This window comes from Anguilla rostrata, chromosome 13 (assembly GCF_018555375.3).
Source record: "Anguilla rostrata isolate EN2019 chromosome 13, ASM1855537v3, whole genome shotgun sequence".
Classification (NCBI taxonomy): domain Eukaryota; kingdom Metazoa; phylum Chordata; class Actinopteri; order Anguilliformes; family Anguillidae; genus Anguilla; species Anguilla rostrata.
The window spans coordinates 33,130,534-33,153,462 of record NC_057945.1 but is presented as its reverse complement, the minus strand read 5'-3'; the positions used below and the strand labels follow the sequence as shown (position 1 = coordinate 33,153,462).

The 22,929-nt window shown below is 45.0% G+C and overlaps 2 protein-coding genes across 4 annotated transcripts; one reads left to right on the top strand and one right to left on the bottom strand.

Moving 5' to 3' along the window:
- Positions 1–862: 862 nt before the first annotated feature.
- Positions 863–5,250, top strand: ccnd3 (cyclin D3). Of its 3 annotated transcripts, XM_064306579.1 has the most exons (6): positions 890–1,008; positions 1,711–1,867; positions 2,063–2,278; positions 3,236–3,395; positions 3,723–3,865; positions 4,505–5,250. In XM_064306579.1, the coding sequence occupies exons 2-6, from the start codon at positions 1,835–1,837 to the stop codon at positions 4,721–4,723; spliced, it is 771 nt and encodes a 256-aa protein (XP_064162649.1). In that variant the 5' UTR covers positions 890–1,008; positions 1,711–1,834; the 3' UTR covers positions 4,724–5,250. The 3 variants fall into 3 exon arrangements, with proteins under 3 accessions (XP_064162650.1, XP_064162649.1, XP_064162648.1); XM_064306580.1 differs by lacking the exon at positions 1,711–1,867 and having other exon boundaries at positions 863–1,008; XM_064306578.1 differs by lacking the exon at positions 890–1,008 and having other exon boundaries at positions 1,258–1,867.
- Positions 5,251–6,979: 1,729 nt separating this feature from the next.
- nuak2 (NUAK family, SNF1-like kinase, 2) lies at positions 6,980–22,516 on the bottom strand. The gene is made up of 6 exons (XM_064304949.1): positions 22,113–22,516; positions 15,849–15,969; positions 13,103–13,254; positions 11,288–11,353; positions 10,215–10,467; positions 6,980–9,675 (listed from the first exon to the last, which is right to left on the bottom strand). The coding sequence occupies exons 1-6, from the start codon at positions 22,338–22,340 to the stop codon at positions 8,594–8,596; spliced, it is 1,902 nt and encodes a 633-aa protein (XP_064161019.1). The 5' UTR covers positions 22,341–22,516; the 3' UTR covers positions 6,980–8,593.
- Positions 22,517–22,929: the final 413 nt, after the last annotated feature.

Below are 22,929 nucleotides of genomic sequence, written 5' to 3'. Positions count from 1 at the left end.
CAGTGAGTGACTGGATGTGAGTGAAGATGTTAAATAAAATTGTACACCTTGAAATGACAACTTCATGTCTCCAGTTTCAGCTGCTTTGCAGGTTTATGCTTTTAATATAACAGCGCATTTGCAGGAGTTACACTTTCTCTGTGGAATACCATTTGAAAATTGAGTAAATTCATTCGATAATACTTTTGAATTAGTACATTTATGTAACACTGTGCTATCTTCAATTAAGCAGTATTACATCACAGATCAAATTAATTTAAGGAGACAACGGTTGTTATGTGTGGCGTTATTACTGTGAACAAGATTTGAATGCCAAATGTACTACTGGATGAACGATGTCCGAGACACACAGACAATTTGGTCAGATGAGCTCATTGCTACCACTTCTAAAGACTTTTGTAAGAATTATCAGACAATACAGGATTTCCAAGTACCTTGCCGCTCGAGTATATTCCCAATTTCCCCAGCAGAGGGTGAGCTGTTGGTACTCAACTAGTGCTCAACACTGCACTGGTTGTGCACAACTGTCTTGGTGCACAATTCGCCAATAGATGGCGGTGGTCTCAAAGATCTCGTACTACGACGATGAAACTTGAAAATTCCACGAGTGATGAAAATGACAAAAATGAACTGGAAGTAATCGAATATACTTACATAGAATTAATCGACTAATGATTTCATAGAGTCAACCTCCAGTTTAATACAGTGGTGCAGATTAAATAAGATAGTTTACTACCAGGCCAACATCACAAACGTGCAATCAATAAAGATACTTCATACTCTTTTGTTGGTTAGATAAATTCTCTAGACTAATATATGACATCTGATACACGAAAAACTTCTATTACATAGACCATCATGTTCTCTTGGGTGCAATATCCAACATAGTAGACAGGCAGGTGCTGGGGACAGGTGATAGTGTGAGCTCGATGTTACAGGTAACAGAAAAGATTGAAAAGCCACATAAACTTGAGGAGGAGCACTCCTGCAGTATTATGTTTAACAAAGGTTAAGTATGCATTATTTATTATAACGATTATATATAAGCCCGATTCGGTCCTCAAATGTGTGCAAAGTTACACACTTACCTTGACTTCGTTACTTGAAATAACGCCCGAATCAACTTTCTTTGATAGCGTTTTTCTCAGAAAAATCATTGGACATTTAAATAGCTGTGTTTGTTTAAAATTTGCGCACAACACAACTTCGCACACTCTGCTCTTTACCATTGCAAATGGAGAGAGCGGAAGTGGGGGGGAAATCATGTAGCCAAAAACCGGATATAGCACTCAGGAAACGAGAGGAAGGCCTATCGACGCTACTTTTATCAATTTGATAAATATCGCCAGTGAATAAATACGTTAGTCTAGTTATCATACATATACAACCAGGCAAATATCTGTAAATTGTATTTGTTTATTTATTTACCATACTCACAGCAACAATAAGCGCTTGGTAAACTGCAGTTTAGCAAGGAAGTCGATCCACCCTATTCGCCGTAAATTTTTCCTGCGAGTGACATATCGGTTACAGAGCGCATCGTATTGGTATTGGGTGAAGATTAACTGTATTTAGTTATTGGCACCGGTAAAGTCGTCTCGGTTTGTTGGCCAGTAGTAGCTAACGAATGGAGCTAATGTGCCTTGAAGATTGTAGGTTCAAATCAACCCCAGTAAACTGCCCAACTCCTAGTTTCTCCGCTGTAATTAGGGCCCGTTGCGACCCTAGTCTCATCGAGGACAGCCGGACTCTGCATAACCTGTTGGCTCTAGAGAAGAGACACTGGGCCCCACAGTCTTACTTTGGCACAATTCAGACAGACATTCAGCCTTACATGAGGAGGATACTAGCAGTATGGATGTTGCAGGTATGAAACAGTTACAAGATGGCAAGTTATTCATGCTGTCAAAATGGAGTATAACGTTATCGGTGGACTAGCTACTGCGGCTAGCGAAGTGGTTTTACAGGACAGTAGTTTCAACATCCTGCCAATCGATTGGCAAAATTTTAATTTGAGAAATCACTGATTTGCAAGTAAAATTGTTTCTACTGTGTCTGACAGGTGTGTGAAGAGCAGAAATGTGAAGAGGAGGTGTTTCCATTGGCTATTCACTATCTGGATCGTTTCTTGGGCCATTTCCCTGTGCCTAGGACTCATTTGCAACTGCTAGGCACTGTCTGCATGCTCCTAGCCTCAAAATTACGTGAGACGGTTCATCTGAGTGCCAGTAAACTCTGCATCTACACAGACAATGCCATCTCCGTCTCCGAGCTGCTGGTGATTTCTGTTATATTTTTTGTATCAACATGGTTTGAAACCTTTGTTTAAAAAGGTAAAAAAGGTAAAGGTCAGGTCAGGGTCACGGGGGTGCTGAGCCTATCCCAGCGTGCATTGGGTGAGAGACAGGAATACACCCTGGACAGGTCGCCAGTCTATCACAGGGCACACACACACCATTCACTCACCATTCACTCACACACTCTTACCTATTGGCAATTTAGAGTCTCCAGTTAGCCTACGTGCATGTCTTTGGACTGCGGGAGGAAACCGGAGTACCCAGAGGAAATCCACACGGACACGGGGAGAACATGCAAACTCTAAGACCCTGGCTGGGATTCGAACCAAAGACCTTGCTATGAGGTGACAGTACTACCCACTGTCGCCCAGTCTATTTTATAAACAGCAATAAATATTAATTAAATCATGCTAAAACAGGTCGTTGTTGGGTGGCTCATTCTGTTAAGGAGCTGTTCTAGTGTGTGGATAGTGCTTTGTCCAGTCCATGCCAGTGCCAGCCATGATAAGAAGCTCCCCAGGGCAACATGCAGGGAGAGGCTTCAGTTTGTCCGACTCTGAGTGGTTTAATATTGTTTGTTTCGTAGGGGTCTGTGTGCTTTTTTGCGCTTTCCCAAATTGACAAGATTGAGACAATGAACATGACAAAATTAGTAATTCCAAATGGGAAGAAACTTGCTACAAGGAATATAACAAACAAATACAAAATATTTCAAAGTTACAGATTTTTGTAAGTATAATCCAAGCTAAGAATAAATAAAAAGAAGAAAACCAGATATATGTACGGTTACTTTATGTGTACAATGTCTGTGTTGTACATCAGAGAGCTGGAAGTGTCAGTTTGCTCAAGGGGGGGTTCTGTACACCTGGAGAGAGAAACAGTTCCTGAAGCCCATGTAATCTGCAATGTGTGTGTGTGTGTGTGTGTGTGTTTTACAGCAGTGGGAGCTGGTGGTGGTATCCCGGCTGGACTGGGATCTGGCATCAGTGCTGCCCTCTGACTTCCTGGAGCATATTTTGAAATGCCTTCCCATCATGCCTTGCAGCCTCCACATATTGCGCAAACACACCCACTCTTATGTTGCACTGGCAGCCACAGGTAGGCTTGGCAGCTAAGTTTTTTCTCACATTGAATTTAAAGGGAACCTCTTTTAAGATTGTTTTTGTTGTTCTAATTCAATATTTACGCCTTTTGTAATTGGAAATAATCAGTTTCAGTCTGTAAATTAAACATGAGGAAGAACATAAGGAACATTTGTGAAATATCTGGAAACGATTAGATTCTACTTATCTAGAATACATTTCACAAATAGTGCCATATGTGATTAAATAAATATGAATGAATAACGTATGAATGAAATAATTTCTCTTGGATTCAGGTCGGAGCAGACTGCTGAGATGTGACACTTGCACTTTCTGTTTTCAGAGTCTAGGTTTTCGGTGTTCCTGCCTTCCACGATCGCCAGTGCCTGTGTGGCGGCTGCTGTTCGCCGTCTCAAGATCCTGGACGCTCCGCTGTCCTGCAGTTCACTAATGGAGCTGCTTGCTGACTTCTTGGATTCCGATGCGGTGAGACCAGGGTTGCTGACGTTTATTCCCTTTCAGCGCTGCTATCTGAAACCACCTTGTCAGGGTGGGGTGTTCTGCTAATAGTCGTCGTTCTCCGTGCTGTGGTCTGGAATTTAATCCTGACCCTGCCAGTGGCGAATGTGGCGGACAGCCACACAGGGTGGCATATAAAGGGGGGGAGCTGAAACCTTCCCAGGGTGGGTGGGTTTCAGTAGGCAGGGCTGTCAGGGTCTTGTCTAATAGGGGCAATTTCTCTGGTCAGTAGGGCACACCACTGCTCGACTGCGCAGTGAGAATGCGCATGCTTGTCTGCATCCTCCTAAACTCACAGAGGACATTGCAGTGATGGAATGGCTTTTTTCACTCACTGACTGGCTTCTTAATAAAGTTCCAGCTATGACCTGCGTACATTACAGGCCCAATTCCACAGTTGATCTGTTAAAATCGGGTGAGAAAAATCATATCACAGAAGTGACCTGAAATAGCATTCAGCTGTAATGCAGTGACGTAACTTTGATGTTGTTTTTGATGTAAAAGTGGCAGTGTGCTGTCAGCATGATGGGTATTTGGAAAATGAAGTTGCAATTAAGAGATTAAATGCAGCGTTACGTAATGTAATCGTCCCCGCCCCGTCCGCAGGGCACTCTCCACTCCTGTTTTGATCAGCTGGAGGTGATGCTGGAGCACAGCCTCCCGCCCTGCGCCACGGCCGTGGGGGCCAGCCCCCCAGAGACCCCGGTGCCCCACATCCAGGGCATGCACCGGTGGGCTTGCACCCCCACCGACATCCAGGACGTCCAGTTCTCCCCACGGGGAAGGTCGCCCTCTAGGTCGTCCGATCAGTCCCCATCTAAATAAAGACAGGCTGGTAAGAGGTGGAGGGGCTGTCCAGAGGGCAAGCCAGGAAGAGAAAGAGGATGACGGGAGAGGACAATGGTGGAAGGAGTCGCGCTTTCCCACCTCTTAAAGCAGGTTTCACACAGTCCTAGTTGGGGCACTCCGTTTGCTGTACAACTTGTGTTAAAACATGGGAGGAGGGAAAGAAAAGGGGAAAAAGGCCCTTTGTTAGTTTTATTGTGTAGAGAAAATGCAGTAATTGATCGAATTTGTGAAAAGATGCTCACGGTTTCTGTTCTGTTACATTGTCAAGTTCTTCCTGGACAGCGGTAGTGTTATATAATTCTTGGCGGATTTTTACTCAAACATTGTCCATGTCAAATAAATCAGTTGCTCTGTGCGTTTCAAGTTTAATTATATGGGTGCAATAGAAAGTGGCTTTGGATGATAACTATTAACTTGAATGTAATTTCTATGCTTGATATGGTTTATGTTGTTTTTGCACAGGTGCAGATATTTGCAATGCATCAAATACATTGCTCTCTGAATGCTTGCTCTTTTGTTCTATTTGTTAAATGAATTGTATGGTTAAAATGCTGCTTTTCATTTTACCTTCAAATGTCATTTTGAAAAAAGCAACCAAAAAAACTGCAGTCATAAGAATTGTATACAGAATGAAAACAAAATATTGCAGAAGTAAAATTAATTCACCGTTTTACCTACTAGTTAGAATTTTATAGTTAAGCAATAAAGTCTATAAAGCAATAAAGTGTCTCATGTTAACAACTGAAATATCATGACCTGGCATTGTGCCCTAAGGATAGAGATGAAAGGGGCATTGTGTTTTGGAGGAACGGTGGGTTGAAACCGTCCCTGGCTCATGCTCAAGTGATTGGCAGGTAAAACTAACAGTCACAGGGGGAGCCGGGGGCCCCACCTCGGATTTTGGGTCGCATGAAATGATCTCGCATTGGGCCCCACCGTCCCAGGCCAGCCCATTCCTGCACAATTACAGCACAATGTTTTGAGGGCCCCAGTCTGTCAGGGCCCTTGGAGTCTTCCTGACTCCCACCCCCCACCCCCCCAGAGCACCACTGGGGGGGTGCCAGAACCGGGTTTGAGAACCCCTGAATTAGGCAGCCTTCTTTATACAACCAGAGACACTGCAGGATACTTCAGTTCTGGTAAACGTGTCTGCCCTACTTGCAACTTCCCTTTCTCTGTATTGCATTAATTGGGTAAGTATACAACATAAAACGTCTTTTTTTTGTTGTAAGTTTCACAAACAAGTTCCCATTCTCTACTTTCGATGCAGATGGACACGTGCCCGTCCACCAAGGACTGGGTCCTGTTGAATATTTACCATTTTTTGGGCTGGACATAACGATTTATTTCCTATCAGCAAACTTGAGCAAACAGACTCTTCTGTTGTTAATAAATGTTCAAAAACCAGTGGGTGCCATTTGAAAGGATAAACATGAAAGGAAATCTAGGGCCAGAGCAAACGATAGCATTGGCCACACCAAGGCCATACTGTAGGAACTGCAGCATGTCATAAAATAGCCCAATAACTGCCTAAAAGAACCAGAGAAAGTAATGCAGTACTCACTGGCACCTAGGCCTGGTGTGACTGCTGGACTGGCATTTTCCTGCCAAGTTGCTGCTACTATCTCCAGCTCATAAAGTTGTATTCAGTATAATTAAGGCCATAAATGTTTCAGTGTAGGTCAGGAAACACGAAAGCATGACCCCATTTTGGAATTTTTCATTTTATGATTATTGTACTGACCCATGCTGGATCAGTAAAAGTAGACAAAACCACACTGAGCATTTTGGGAAATTGGAAAAACATATAAAAAGTGGTCACATTTAGATTCTTCTTCCCAACTATTTGCTTTTATCCTGGGTTACCAGTCCCAAATCTGAATTTATGAGGGCGACAGATATGGTATGTTAATTTTATAATTTATTGTAGAAAATGTTGACCATTTTGATTCCTACTGATGGGGAGGACTTAATTTGATGTATATTGCAGTAATACATACGAGTTTGGAATGGGGGAGAGGGGGGGGGGGCATACAAGTAGAATGGCAATTAATGATCATTATCTCTAAGACTCTTTCTTGGCATTTTATTTTACCATTAGAAGCTTAATGATTGGAGGTTGTTTTTATCCTAGCTTCCCTTCCTTAAAATGCCAATTTATACATAATGAGGCATTTCAGTGGGTCTGTAGGATACTTCTCCTGCTCTTGTCAAGAAACGAATAAGACTTGCTTAAGAATTGCATTCTGTTTTATTGATGGAATATCCACAGGCCAGACAGACGATCACAAACGTCTGTGGCTGTGTGCACAGAATAAAATGCAACATGCAGTAATTGGTGTAAAACACTGTTAAACAAATTTCTCAACAATTGCATAAAAATCTGTTTAATAGTATTGACTAAATTCTTAAGAAGGCACAACCGAAATCTGGATTGCAATTCAAGGCCCTTTAAGGCACAAGAGTGTATAACCAAACCTTTCCCATCGGTACCTATTATCAGATCTAACGTGCAACCGAGACAAACCTTTACCCTCTGTCCTTGTTATGCAATAAAGAGATAAAGCCACATTGGTATTTGGCTAGACTGTTCTACAGTTGCTATAAAGGCAAAACATTAACCCTGTCCCACATATGGTATATGGATCCATATTTTAGATGAATGGCACTTGTATTCCTTTCCTTCAAAGATTCACATCCTTGGTACACACTGCCTACTTCACTCATCTCTTAATTACACACAGGACATCTGCTTTCCCAACATTCTGCAAATGAAAAAAAAGCTCACTGTCTGAGATTCCTGTTCAGGTGAGCGTGACACAACCCCCCTGATCTTTGTGTATGCATACACACTTGCATCCTGAGCCCAGTTGTAGCAGAGCTTTCAGTGGTCATACTAATCAACCGCACACTTGGGTGAAGGTCATGTTTTGTTTAAAACAGTACGGAAGATGTTAAAAAGGTTACCCTTTGCGTTCAAACAAGGTCTTTGGTAAAGATAACGGTTAAAGTAACTCCCCCTTTGAAGACTAATGGATGGTTTCACTTGCGAGTCAAATTTTAAAATAAAATTCAATATTAAAAAAAGGTACAGGTAAATTACAGCATGACAAATGGACACAAAATTCAGTTCAAGTGACACTCCAGACAAGCATCAAATAGACACCCTCTCATTGAGATCCAATAGTGATTAATCATTTTGCTTTTCTTTTCCAAAAAGGGGCTTTTTCCATGAAAGGTTGGAAGGTAGCAGAAGTTGTGATGGGTGTACCTAAACACATAGTAAAGGCTACATGAAGTCCATTTGAGTATAAAAATACTGAGAATGAAATGCAAGCAGATTCAATCTGCCTGCTTGTTTTACAGTTTGAATAAATCCACGAATGTTTCAAACTCACCCAATTTTACGTCTGCATAAAGATAACTTGATTTGTTTTCCTGAGATTCATTGACTTCTCACACTGCTAGAACATTTTAAGAATGAAAAGGTACATTCTGAAAAAAGAACTACTGGATATCAATAGGAAGGTGAAAGTATTTTCCATGTCTTCGAAGTGATAATGGTAGACCCTTCTGTCATGAGCCTAGTTTTTGGTACCGTTTGTGCATGACAGAAGTAAACTGACAGAATACCACGCCATCCTCAAAAAGATCTCCCCGCTATTGGCTAATCCCAAACCACCATCCAATTCCAGTCATCACGGCCCCAAAATACCTCAGTTCAACAAGTCTCTTGGGGCATTGCGGCCCTCAATGTGCAGTTAGTGATGCCGCCCTCCCTCCTGTTTGTCTCACTGTAAGTGTCACAGTGTCTTTAAGTAAAGGCAGACTGGCCCGGGGTTCTCTCTAGTGTCCACAGGCCTCCACAGCCCGCCTGTACGTCTCGGTCACGTTTTCACAGTCGGTGATGGAGAAGGCGCTCTCTGCCGTCCTGCTCTGGTAGCAGCGCATGTCCCACAGGTTCTGCTGCCGGTCCCCCTCCCCCTCGCTGTCCCTCAGCCCCAGCAGGTCGTCGGCGGAAACGCAGCCGCGCATGCCGACGCCGCCCCCGCCCCCCTGGCTCCGCTCGACGGGGGGGGCCAGCCCCCGGCGCTCGGGCAGGTCCAGCATGTCGAAGGACTCGGAGGAGAGTATGCTGTCCTCGCTGGTGGCCCCGCCCGGCCGCGCCCGCACCCCCCGCTGGGCGTCGGACGCCAGCTGGTCCAGGGAGCCGAACTCCTGGGGGCGGCCGGTGGAAAACTTGCCGTGCCGCTTGAGGATGCCCTTGCGGCGCGGCGGGCTGGCGGGCGAGGCGGGGGCCTGGGGCGTCTGGGCCGAGTCGCTGCTCTCCGGCGAGGAGGAGTAGTAGCCCGACTCCCGCTCGACCGGCTTCTTCAGGATGCCCTTCCGGGGGAGCGAGACGGAGGAGGGGGGCGAGGGAGAGGGAGAGGGGGCGGACGAGGGGGGCGAGGGGAGGGGGCGGAGGAGGGGGGGCGAGGGGACGGGGGCGGGTTTCGTGTTCTCGCTGCTCAGCGGCTCGTTGAGGTTCTTCTGCTTCAGGCTGCCCCGCTTCTTCAGGATGCCCTTGAACGGGCGCGCGGAGGTCCCGTCCTGCATCGTCTGGGAGACGTTGTTCTCCTTCCGCGACCTCCGCAGGGAGCGCTGCCGGACCACGTCGCCGCCCCCTTGAGGCCGCAGCAGGCAGCGCACCTTGGAGCCGTTCTCCAGCAGCGGCCGCGAGTTCCTGCGCAGCCAGCTGGCGATGCTGGACAGGCCGCCCGCCTGGGGCGCCACGGCGACCGGCTGATCCGCCACGTGGTCGCCGTCGCCGTCGCTGGTCAGGGGGCCGCGGTAGCCCCAGTTCAGCCACCAGTGCCTGGAGATCTCCTCCAGCGTGGCCCGCCGGTCCGGGTTCACCATCAGCATCCAGCGGATGAGGCCACAGGCGTCTGCCAAGGGGGCGGGGAGGGGGGGTCAGAGCGCTCAGGGAACAGGCCTACACCTCACTGCTGCCCCACTCGGTTTAAAGTGCTCCAGCCTAAACCTCACAGCTGCCCTGTTCTACCTACAGTACAGCACAGTGACTTAGCAGACGCTCTTATCCAAGAATAAAAAAAGGCAATATCACCAAGGCACAAGGCTGATTAATAATCAATGTGTGTAAATGTTAGCTTAACAAACAACAATTCGTATTGTAACTGAAGAAAGTACAACTGGTCAGATAACCTGGCTTTACACAGCTATCATTTTAACGTTATCCAGGAGGAGATCCAAAGAAAGCAAGAGAATAAGAAGAGTTATCTATCTAAAGGTGGTTGGGGGAGCCATGGTGCAGTTTAATCTGCAGTATTCAAAATTACAACTGCCGATTCAGCCATTGGCGAGCACTCAGTTTGCCTGATATCCCCTTACCAACGGCACACACACGTTTCGGTGCTGGACAGAAAGGGGGGGACTTGGGCCGCTGTTCTGCGGCTGCACTGCTCACCAGAGGGCTTGGCAGGCTTGCGGTAGTTGCCGGCGCTGATCTGCCGGATCAGGTTGCGGTAGTCCAGGCCGTCGAAGGGCATGGCGCCGTGCACCAGGGTGTAGAGCAGCACCCCCAGGGACCAGCTGTCCACCTCGGGGCCCTTGTACGGCCGGCCGTTGACGATCTCCGGCGAGGCGTACAGCGGGCTGCCGCAGAAGGTCTGCAGGTACTCGTCGCCCCGGTACAGGTTCGAGAGCCCGAAGTCCGCGATCTGGGGGTCAGAACGGGCAGGCGGTTACGGACCGCGCTGCGTACGACGGGCGCAACTTAACGCGGGACACCCGAACGCCGCTCCATCTGAGAATGACACTACTGCTATGGCAAAACAAGGTGAATGTTCGGCAATTTACGAAAGCAGACGTTTATACAAGTACAGCAATTCAAGCACAATTCAAAGGCACAACGGCAGCTCCCCGGCTGGGAATCGAGTCCACAGCCTCATTTCCCAAACAAATGCATCATTTTGCTCCCCTGGGCCCATCTACTGATATTTTTTAGTCAACAGGAAGCAGTGTTGCTGAAGGGAAAATGTATTTGCGTACAGAGAGAAAAGCTAGAGTGGTGGTGTGGGAAAGCTTTGGGTGTGCAGAGTGACAGGTGAGCTTCAGGTGTGCAGAGTCAGAAATGAGCTTCAGGTGAGCAGAGGAAGCAGGAAGCAGTGTTGCTGAAGGGAAAATGTATTTGCGTACAGAGAGAAAAGCTAGAGTGGTGGTGTGGGAAAGCTTTGGGTGTGCAGAGTGACAGGTGAGCTTCAGGTGTGCAGAGTCAGAAATGAGCTTCAGGTGAGCAGAGTCAGAAATGAGCTTCAGGTGTGCAGAGTGAGAGATGAGCTTCAGGTGTGCAGAGTAAGAGGTGAGCTTCAGGTGTGCAATGTCAGAAATGAGCTTCAGGTGTGCAGAGTGACAGGTAAGCTTTAGGTGTGCAGAGTGAGAGGTGAGTTTCAGGTGTGCAGAGTGAGAGGTGAGTTTCAGGTGTGCAGTTGTAGGGAGATGAGCTTCGGGTGTGCAGAGTGGCAGGTGAGACTCCCTCACCTTCACATTCCCTTGTCCATCCAGAAGAATATTCTCCAGCTTCAGGTCTCTGTGCACGATTCCGTTCTGCAGAGAGAGGGGAGAGGCAATGAGCTGCAGAGGCCTTTCCTCTCCCACCACACTGCCTTCTGGGCCTTCAGGCAAACAGCCCAGCAGGTTTTACACCTCAGCATGGGACAATTACAGCTGCTCGCTCAGTCCTGAACAGAGGTGCTCCAGAGGGAGTAAAAACCAGATACACTCCTCCTTCGGGACAATTAAACAAATGAGGGTAGCAGACACTACTGTGGAGTGAAACCAAGCCCAAAGTCCTAGGGAGGCTTTCTGTTGGTTTTAGCAAATATGTACTGATATGTATAAATATGCCCATTGTTCAGATTTTGTGTGTTTGGTCAGTTTATTTCTTATAAACCAGAAAAGAAAATGCTATCTGCAATATGAACGTCCATGCCGAGTAATGCTGTAATAATACTTCATAACACTTTCCTGGGTGACCTCTTAGACTAAACAGAAGAGAGGCACATCTCCAAGTAGGCTGCAGTTTTATCTTTATATATCAGTTAGGTCCCATTGAAGATGTTTGTCCACTATGTACACTTCATTTCTGCCTGCTACTAAAAAAACAGCAGTTTGGACATTTTAGGGTGAGAACGGAATCCTCGGAACAGAGGGGAGCTGCGCATTCCAACCCGGGCCCATTATCCCGCGCGCTAGGGGGGCATACCTCACCAGCCAGAGGAGCTTAAATTTAGCCGTGCCTCCGGCCCGACAGACAAAAATGCAGGTCAGTTCCATTGTCTGTCCCCTCTTCAGCTTTAATCATCCAGGACATTAACCACAGAGCCAATAAGGACAGACAGTGCTAGCGCTAGAGAGGGTACAAACGGGTCTGCCAAAAAAACCTCACCTAAAACCGAGCCACTAAACAACAGAAAAAAACACATCCCTTTATACTTTTATATTAAGTCTCTGTGCTAATACATTTAAATACTCTAGATGGAAGTGTATTTGCTGATAATACATTAATTTAGTAAGTGAATCTATAATTATTTGCAAATATTATTACTATTGTTTTTTTTTTTTTTACATACTCTAACCGCACCATCATACTGTAAATGTCTTGCATTGTCATCCCAAATGTCTCACGCTGGTGCCAAATTAGTGTTAATGGAAAACGGAGTTCACGTGGCCTAATTAACATCTTCCTAAACTCGCGTGGTGCTTCACTTCTGACAACGATTAGGAGGGGGTGTGAAATGGTTTTACGCTCTCACAGATCAACCCAACTTGTATCACACTCACAAGCAACGTGAAGAATCGGCACTGGATAACAGACAATGGAACTGACGGTCACCGCGGAGACGGGGGGCTTGTTACGCAAGCGGATGGTTGGGAGCCCCCCCCCCCCTCCCCGGAGAACAGAGCTCAGATTAAGCGAAGATGGCGTGTGAGGGTCCACAGAGCGCGTCGCGTTCCCACAGTTGCTCATTAGTGTCGCTGTAACCGGCGCTGGCATTCAGCGTCCAGAATGTAACCCTGAACCAAGTGATTTGATTCGCCGCGGGACATTGTTGTCGCCAGCCATTCAAGAGGGCCTGATTGACGGTGAATAATTCCGGTTACATAACAGAGGGGGGCGGGGTTTTGGGCCTGTGTGCACTGGGGGGGGGGGGTAGGGGGTGGGGGTGGGGGGTGGGGGGGACAGGAAAGCGTGGCTGTCTGGATCGGGTCAGGGCATGCCCGTACGGCGCTGCTGCAGGGCAGCATGGGATACCCTGTGGCAGTAGTGCACGGCGGACGCGCCCGGGCCCTTACCCTGTGGCAGTAGTGCACGGCGGAGACGATCTGGCGGAAGAAGTGTCGCGCCTCCCGCTCGCTCAGCCTCTGCTGCTCGCAGATGTAGTCGTACAGGTCCCCGCGGCTGGCGTACTCCATCACGATCACGATCTTGTGCTTGTTCTCAAACACTGCGGCAAACACACACACATACAGCGCCAAAGGCAATAAGCGAAAGGCACACACAAACACAAAAACACACAAACACTGGGAGTGCTCGGGGGGTGGGGGTGGGACAGGCGGTGGTATTAGAGGGGGGTGGGGTGGGGGTGAGGGTGACGTTGGGGAACAAGGGGCACATGTACCATGCATTGTCAGAGGAGACAGGGTGCAACGTGTCCTCTGCGTGGCTTGTAAATTCCCCACAGTGCAGCATTTACAGGGTCCCATTCCGGCTGCTTACGTAAGGGCGAATGGATGGCCAAATTACATAAACTGGCGTGAGCATAAAGCTGCATTGTGCCGCAGGTCCACAGAGCTGCAGTACAGCAGTTATTTTTCACTGCGTTGCATTACTTATTTAGCTGACGTGCTCACATAGGGCGATGGAGTTTACACATTGCTTTTTATCCATTGACACGACAAGATATCGAAGAAGTAAACTTGATCCAGGAGACAAGTTTACTTCTTAGGTATCAGGATTTTTTTTTTTAAATACACCAAAACTGCCGTCAAAGACGAAACCACCACAGATAACTTCAGCTTCCACAACCTTAAACCTTAGACCTCACAACCAGAAGGACCATAAAAAAATAAAAATACTCTTTGTCTGAGGTAATGACGCACTCAGCTAAACAAGGCAAACAAGGTAACAAATACAATCAGTGAAGGTGGACAGACAACTATGAACCACATTTGCCACGCAATCTGGGTACACAGCTGCCACTGAAATATAGCCCACGGCTGATAATGTCCCTATTGGTTGTTTTGAGGCTATTCGCCAACAATGGGAATCTGACTTGAAGTAAAACATGTAATAATGTCTAGCGCTGCATCCATTGTACAGTTAAAACTTCAAACAAGCTCTATTCAAAAAGTACCTGCCATAGTTCTAGGAAATACCAAAGGAGAAAACAGAGGGAGGTGTAGCAGCATAGCACAGTCGTTGGCTTTTTTGCCCATACATGGAGCAGACTATGAACAATGGGCGAATGCCTTTTAAAAACATTTTGTCATTTGTTGGCACAACAATCTAGGATTTCACACTTGGCTAGCTTGCTAGCTTTCTAGTGTAAGAGCACCTCAGTATGAGCCACACAGAAAGACAAGAAAACAAGTCGGTATCTGTTAAGTATCTGCTATACGTTTAACTAAAAAACGGACTAAAATTGTGGTTTCCAGTCCGTTATACAGTATTTGTATTTGAATCTTTCTGTCGTGGGCTAGCAAGAAGACAATGACACTAATTAACATGGGATGGCAGGAGCCAGTACTGCATAGACTATGGTTAATTTGAATTTTGAATTCAAATACTGAAGAACATTGGCAGTCACAATGAAGTCACAAGGACTTGTGAATTTTCTGAAAGTACTGTTCAGCTTACTGAAACTACATTTCCCATAATACAATTCTTTCTCTTGTACCTGCCACTGTGCAGTCTGGAAAATCCAGGATGCAGGGAAAGGATCGGTCTATGTGATTTTTTTTTTAAAACAATTCAGAAGCTTGCTGATATCTTGGAAAGGTATATTTTACATTAATTTCATTTTCCAGAAGCAATTTTAAAATCGCATTTGACACGAGCCACATTTCATATCCTTCCAGTCATCTGATGAGTGTGAAAAGGTGTGTCAACATTTACTAAAAACAGCCCCGTTAAAATGGAGCTAGCGCTTCCCGGAATCTCGGCAATCTGTCAGAGATCTACCAGAGCAGGCCCAGACCGGCCCTTCTGAGCGGCGCGCTGCAAGGCAGGAGAGCCCGGGGCTGAAACCCGCATTCCTTCTCCTCAGCGCCGATGTGCTGATACACGCTCTTCTTCAGAACCACAGAATGCTGTTCCATTCTATTCCATGCTATTTTTGGAACAGTTGTTTTGACGGCACAGTGTTGCTCAGTCTATTCCCGGTTCACCAGCTTCGTCACTAATGCCCAGGAGGCATTTTCACTGTCACTCACACTTTGTGTTACTCTATGAAATAAATGAATAAGTAAATAAATAAATCAATAAATATTAATATTACGTAGGAGACAAGTGAGCACGGAAGTTCCGTTCATTCCAAAGGAAAAAAAAAAACAGTAAATTACCTTAGAGACAAGTAAGCTCGAAACACTGGAGACAAGTAAGAACGAAAGTTCCGTTCATACCATAGAAAAAATGAAATACGGTAAATCACCTTGGCACAAAGCAAAATGAACTCTGTACTTGTTTTTAAAAAAACCATTGCCCAACTGCAGAAAGTCAAGGAATAAATGTTTGGAATGTGCTTATGAACATGTTCTATGGGGAATTACAGAGCTCCTCAGAAGGATAGCAAGACATTCAGGGCACCACAGAATTAAAAAAAACATGAAACACACATACAACTGACATAAAATACATGGGATAACATTGACTGAAGGGTAATATCAGGGAAGAATACAGCATAAGAGGATTGGTAGCTATACGACCTGTTTAGACTCTACCCACTCGGCTCCCTGGTGTACAAAGCCAGAACGCAGACAGCTCCCACTCAAACCCAGTGTAACGCGTGGGACCCCAGCATGTGACAGATGGGACACGTACCTTCGTAAATGGTGATGATGTGGGGGTGATTGAGAGAAGACATGATCTCGATCTCTCTGCGGATGTGTACCAGGTCCTGTTCATCCTTTATCTTCTCCTTTCTTATTGACTTGATGGCAACCTTGCAGATGGAAAATAAGAATTAAGTAAATATGTATTCAATTTCCTTGTGATTTGGTTTACTAATTGTTTGGCTTATGATAACATGCATATACAGCAACCTGTTTCAAGATGGGATACCTGTTTTTGGGATGCAAAATTTCCATATACTGACTCTGTATACACTGATCCAAATATGTTTAAAATGCTGGAACCTGGATGATTGTCATCATGCTTGGTCACTAACAGAAATAAACTAGAAGAGTGCACTCAGTAGAGTGCAGATCTCTGCTAGGTGTGTTAGCTTTGCTGATGCAACAATAGAGGCTACACAATCAATGCAACCAGACAAATGCAATACTACAAGTTTTTACCGTGCGCCACTGAAAATCCCAAAAACGCAGATTCAGTGAAGTAACGCTAAAGGTGGTGACATGTTAGCTAGTTTCATTCGTATCAGCCATGATGTGTTAGACAGAGCTAACGCTGACGTTATAGTCTGGCACTTTCGTTTCAAATCCGAGGACCCTTTGGGGTGCCCAGATTCCTGGGATTCCAGACGGGCGTGTGAGTGCGTCAGTGGCTGAGGGGGCAGCAGATGGGCTGGAGGGGCTGGTCACTAACAAACAGAGGCCTCAGGCTACACACACCAGACCTGACACACACAAGCACACAGCCACGCTCACCTACCCCTGCCCACACTCACAGAGCCCCTTCAGAGGCCTGAGCTCTGACTAGTCTTTATCCATCATGGCAAAGGCATGCTTCAGTCTCATCCGACGTCCAAAAAGGTTTCATGTCCCAGACGATGAGGTGAAAAAAATCCCATTTCCCATTTCTATGACAGATCATCTGCCAAATTCACCCTTTTGCACAGCTGGTCTCTCTGAATTTATTTTCTTTGTAATTCTGATACAAACATTTAAATGTGTTTTTTTTAATGAACTGATTGTGATCAATATTCACCACATTCAACTCTTCGATTCTACTACACTACTCTTTTGCAGTGTAAACGGGGGCAATCCGGTAGAGTAAGGAGTTCAAGAGATTGTGTAGCTGATCAGACACCAGGTCATAATCAGAATAATATACAGCTGGTTATTACTTTCTGGCTGCCTTTCCATCACCTACAGCAAATATGTGCCCCTTGATAAACTGCTTGCAATCTACTGCTGGGACATATTTTTTATTGCGGTGTTTGGTGCCAAAGGCCATAAACCCTGGTTGGGTTACGTAAAAGCGTAAGCACCTCGAGAGCCTTTGACAATTGATCTGAACTTTGCAAAGACAAAACTCTTAAACCTGAACAATCCTCTGAGTTTTAGGACTAGGCTTTCTAAAACAAGAGCTCCTGCATGCTACTTCAACTTCAGTGAAAACTCACAGAGGGCTTCTAGAGAAGCTCTTCTCTGAAGCCTCAGCTGCAGTAGCAAGAGATCAGCCCCCACACAGACAGACAAGCACCTGGTGGCAAACACTGAGCCTGTTATCTTTGCGCAAGTCTTATTCATAAATACCAGACCGGGACTGCAGCTGTTCCCAGAAACGAGGATGTCACTTTCCAACGGCCTGCAGCACAGGTTTCAACTGTTTGCTCAAGCTTGGGAAGGGGGGGGGGGGGTTGGGATCAAGGTTAAAAAAATAAAATAACCGCTGCTATTATTAGGATTCTCCACGTGACCGGCAGGCAGGCAAGCAGGCAGTTTGTTTGAGTTTCAGGTGGATCTTGTTCTGCTTTCTTTGCACGAGCCAGCTTTCCAAACCCTTACTCAGCATCAACACTTCAGAAGACGGGGGGGGGGGGAGCCAAAAAATTTGCCGTACTCACACAACCAGGGCCGTACCTATCCCTTCTCCTGCAACTGCTTCTACAGAACTGCCATTAGGAGAAACCTTACGCAAACAGTTAAAGTGTATGTCATGTGAACTGATTTTTATGGTGGTGGTTTTTTCCCCCTGAACTTATGTAGGCATTCAACATGAGCCCAGGCTGATTTCTGCAGAAGTCAGACTGTCCACCCCCCCCCACCTCCCCCAATTATTTCCAACATTCAATGAGGCAAGATGGTGCCATCATTGTCGTCATGCTCTTTATAGTACAAAGCCTGGAAGATAACTTGAAAAGTATTCAAATTTGAAGACAAAACGATTATCAGTTTTGAAAAAGTGCTGTTCACATAGTGTAATTGGCTTAATTGATTATGTTATTTTGACTACATAGTATTAGGTTATCTGACCAAAATAATATTTTTTGTGATTCTAGCTAGTGAAGCCAGCAGCAATCACATCATAATCAGTCCGAATTCAAGCGCAGTTTTATATAAACATGTTTACTTGAAGTGCTTCTTCTGAGGAAATCGCACTGTTACAGTATTAGTTGCTATAGCAACATTAAAACATGCTGCTCATCCACACGGTCGCCCAAGAAGCCACAAACAACTCGGTACCACGGCCCTCTCTATGAATCTCTATGACTATGAATCACCTGGAGAGAATCCATCCCGTGCTTTGATACAGAGGCACACCCCAACAAGCCTCTGGCGGTTCAATTCAAGTTATCACAAAAACATATTTTAAGCAGGCATTATGAAAGAACTTGTTTTTACATGTGACAGCATAACTCTTAACACCCACAGGGCCACGGTCACATCCAACCGCTCAAATCAGAACGAAAACTATATCTACTGAAGCTGGCAGGTTTGTAAATAACTACCATCGAAACTTATGAATAGACTGCCCCAGAAGGATCTCAAGCAAGCATCACTGGCCAATCGGCTGCCTTCTTATCAAGCTGGCCAGCTGACAAAACATGTTTTCCTCCTCCCCCAGTCAAGAATCGACCGTGAAGCGGCTAAATAGGCTAATCTCTGTAAAAACGAGTTTGACTTTCACCCATCAAACCCACGTAACTATAGAACTCAATATACTTCCTTGTTATTTGCTACTTCCTTGACTGGTTTTTCCCCAAAAATAATGGGAAAGATTTAGAACACTCAGCACCAGTCACTGGATAATGCTGTGGGCTCACAATAATACCACTCGTCACTACCATCAGGTGACAAGATAAAATGACTCATCGCTTTTTTTCATGGAAAAACTGAGACTGAGACCTTAGGCAGTGAGTATCTGTTTAGCACTTAATGCCTCAGACAAAGGCATTAAGCTCTATAAAAAGACTTTAAAAGTAACGATGGCGTTGCTATTGCTCTTTTTAATGTATTTCAGTCCACAGAGTGAAAATAGGAGCTTTAACGCTGACAAACCACCCCCCCAACCCCCAAACTCCCGGCTAGACCACACTGGCATTGTCAGATAGCCCCCTATTGTGTTCTGTAATGCAGACAGGGGCTACATGCTAAATCCCACTACATGAGTATCACAATGGCCATTTGGTCCTTTATTACGCAAATGAAAGTTAACTGTGACATACCCGTCCATGGCACGAAGGTGTGCACTTTCAGGAAATGGATCCCGCACTGAATTCCAAGGGAAATCCCCATGCCTAGACAATGATTTATTCTGTTTTGCTTTTTACACACTTGGCATCAATTGTGGAGGTTTCGTGTTTCTATTTTGCTGCAAAAATGATGCTTTACCAAACATTAATATATATGTATATATATTTTTTTTATTTCCACAAAAGCATACCTGTGATATTTACACACACAAACCTGTTCTGCACGTTACCAGGCGGGTTGCCATTTAAATAAGAGCTCGTTTTGAAACCGCGGTCACAAATCGAGGCTCCCTTTCTGGGAAGCGATTATGCCAAAGGTCATTGTTTTTGGCACAATTGCTCGCTCCTCACGCTCTCTCTCTCTCTCTGTCTCTCTGTGGTAAGGGTGAGGTTTGAAATGTCACCTGCACAGCGACACGCAAACATCAGGCGGGAGCCAGGCAAGGAAAAACAAAACCGTAAGAGCCACCTTCACCCAAAGACAACAAACACCGCAGCACAACCAATTCCCAGTCAGGTCCTCCTTGTCAAACCTACTTCATTTTGACACAGCACTGCCAGATTTTCTTTGAAATGCCACCTTTGTCCTGTGAAGGTCATTAACTTAACCCCACAATACCTTACATTAAATGTATTTAGGCACTTTTGGGCTCATCAAAACTTCCTTGAAGCAATTACTGTACACATTAGACAGCATCACCTATTCATGTCACTCTGTAGCCTATTTGTGGTAGCCTATATTCATATTATTAAAAAACTACATTTTCATGTGTTTATTTTATTCAAAAATGCAGTTCTGATGGTAGTCACCTATATAATGTATTTTAGATTGTGATCTATTGCAGGTTTTAATGTAGACATCTTTGTAATGTAGGTCCTGGTGTGTGGTATGTCCTGGGGAGAACAACCAGTCATCAATTTAAACACTTACAAAAATACCAGTTTGTCACCAATAGAGCTCACCGTTTTATTTTGATTTCCTCACATACTGATACTGATGAAGCTCATCTAAAATCGTCAAAATAAATGACTTGTGCCGGCGTCTGCCTCGGACAACAAAAACCTGTCTCGCTTTCAGTGACTCACACAGCTCAGTGAAGCCCGGTCAGATTCACCTGTATCTATTTACACACTATGAGGTGTTACTGCGAGTCATCTAAGATAAGGTGTCTGGCACACCGTGTGAAGTTAGCTCCCTAGCATTGCTGAAAACATCACATTATGCAAAACTGATAAGTGCCTGGGAGTTCAGAGCTTCTCCAAAGTGCAGGACATTAGCATCGGGTATAATCTAGGCCTGTTGATTTTTTTCCCCCAACTGCTGCTGGATCCTTGAGCAAATTCCATAGAGCATCCGAGATACGACACCTAGCTACCAGACATTCCTAAAATCCAAGCAGAGACAGGAGAGAGGGCCCTTTCCAAAACACAGGGACAAACAAAACCTTGAGGGTATATATCAGTGTCAAGTAATTTAACCTCAAAACAACAGAAGATGAACACTAACTCAGAGAAAATTGCAACCCTTTTGTCTAGCCTCTATCTGCTTCAGTGTAATGGCTACATTTACATCTCAGGCTTTAACAGCCAGTATATACATCAAGTTCAACAGCACCAGAAGGCACTGCTAATTTTCCCCATTTTAAAAAGGCATTCATTTGCTTTTGGGAAAGTTAAGTTAACCTTTCTCAGATTCCTCCAATATGACATTTGAGCTTTAATGACTCCCTAAAAGGCCAGGTCCCCCTCCAGGGATAATAAAACTATTTACCAGAAAAGCAGGGTGTCACCTGTCCCTCTCATCAAAAGGGTTCCTTCCCCCAATATAATGGGCTTTTTCCTGGCTGGCTCTTGCTGGAGGCTTATCAACATTCTCTGGCACATTCCAAGCCCGTGTGAAGCAGTTTAGATATTGTTTTGGGGCATTGTCCCTTTGTTTTGAGGAATTTTAACTCAGCGTCTGGCCAGGAAGGACAATTCAATTACGTCTCCGCCCTCAGTCTGAAAGCAAGAAATTCCCTAAATTTCCCTGGCCAGGCCCTACATCATGATTTGCTCTGATAGTGGTCCCAAATCATTATTAAACGCCTCCAATCAAACAGAATTTTACCAAGACATATTCAACACTAAGACGATCACATTATCCCCAGTCTACAGCAACGTGTGAAAGACAATAAATGCAGAATCTTTACAATAATTAAAACCTCAAAAAGTAAGTAGTTACTACTTTACTGTCCATGAAAGGAAGGCTCATCAAAATGAATGTCAGGTGGCGGTTGTTGATGCAAATATTGTAACTTGTGCATCGTCATAAGTTTAAAACTTGCCCAAATTAAATGACTGCATGACGGATTTGTTGATTTAAAAATAAAGTTACCAGTTGTGGCTAATTATCATAACAACTATACTAGGCAAACCTTGTAACACTACCTTGTAGCAATCCTAAAATTAGTTGCCGGTTATGTCGTACAAATCCAAAGACAAAACTTACAAAAATACTCGCATGCAGTCGGTGTTAGCTGCAGGGAACAGGTACTGTAATAATAACACCTTAAACAGAAACTGAACTTTAGCATTTTGGGTTTCATTACATACCTCAGTGTGCAGAACCAAAATGTACAGGCCTATTGTTAGTTCCATAACAGTATTGTGCAATACAATTAGTGTTTGTTAATACACTGTTTTTATAGAAATGTAATTGTTCTTACCATTCTGCCGGATCTTTCAACAGCTTTCTTTACTTTTCCGTAAGTTCCTTTTCCCAGAGTTTCAAGAAATTCATATCTGTGTTTGAGGTTGTGTTTGTGATGATGTCTCTTCACGGCAAGGCGTTTCGGGGAAGAGTTACCGACTGAAAGCTCGCTTTTCGGTAAAGTTCCCAGGTATTTAGAGACAGCTACAGACTGTTCTTTACCTTTGAAATCGATGCGCTCCATAGTAAAATATGTTTTTTTATAGTTAGCAGAAAATAAATCTAAAAGCAGTAGATCTTATGGGGCTAACGTAATGCTAACTTTCGCTACTCTTCGCCACATCGTTCACCTCGTATTGAAAAATGCACCAGGAACAGAACACCAGGCACCAGCACACACCAGGTAACGCGTCCTATTAGAATATCGGCTCTGTTCTCAACAGTGATTTGCTGTTGTTCTTGCAGGGGCGTGTTTTGTGGCTGATTGACAGGGATGCCAGTTGCCTTCGGCACTGAAGCCTGATGCGCTGGCACGCCATTTGGCTTTAGGTTCATTCTCATAAAAAACTGTTAGGCTAATTTATTGCGTTAATTTCTGAAGAAAAATACCGGCAGCCTTGCGAGGGTTTTCGAGTATTTGGAGATATTCCAACTGTATGCATAGTTTGTTATTGTCCAATGCTTAAACATTATGCCCCAATGTCACGGTGTTCCCAAAGGCTCAATGTCAACAGACAACATAGCATGAAAAGAAGTACAAGGTACGGAGTGCAAAGTACAGTGGCGGGTATATGTAATATTCGTTTCTGGTCTACAAGTGTCTACAAGGAAAC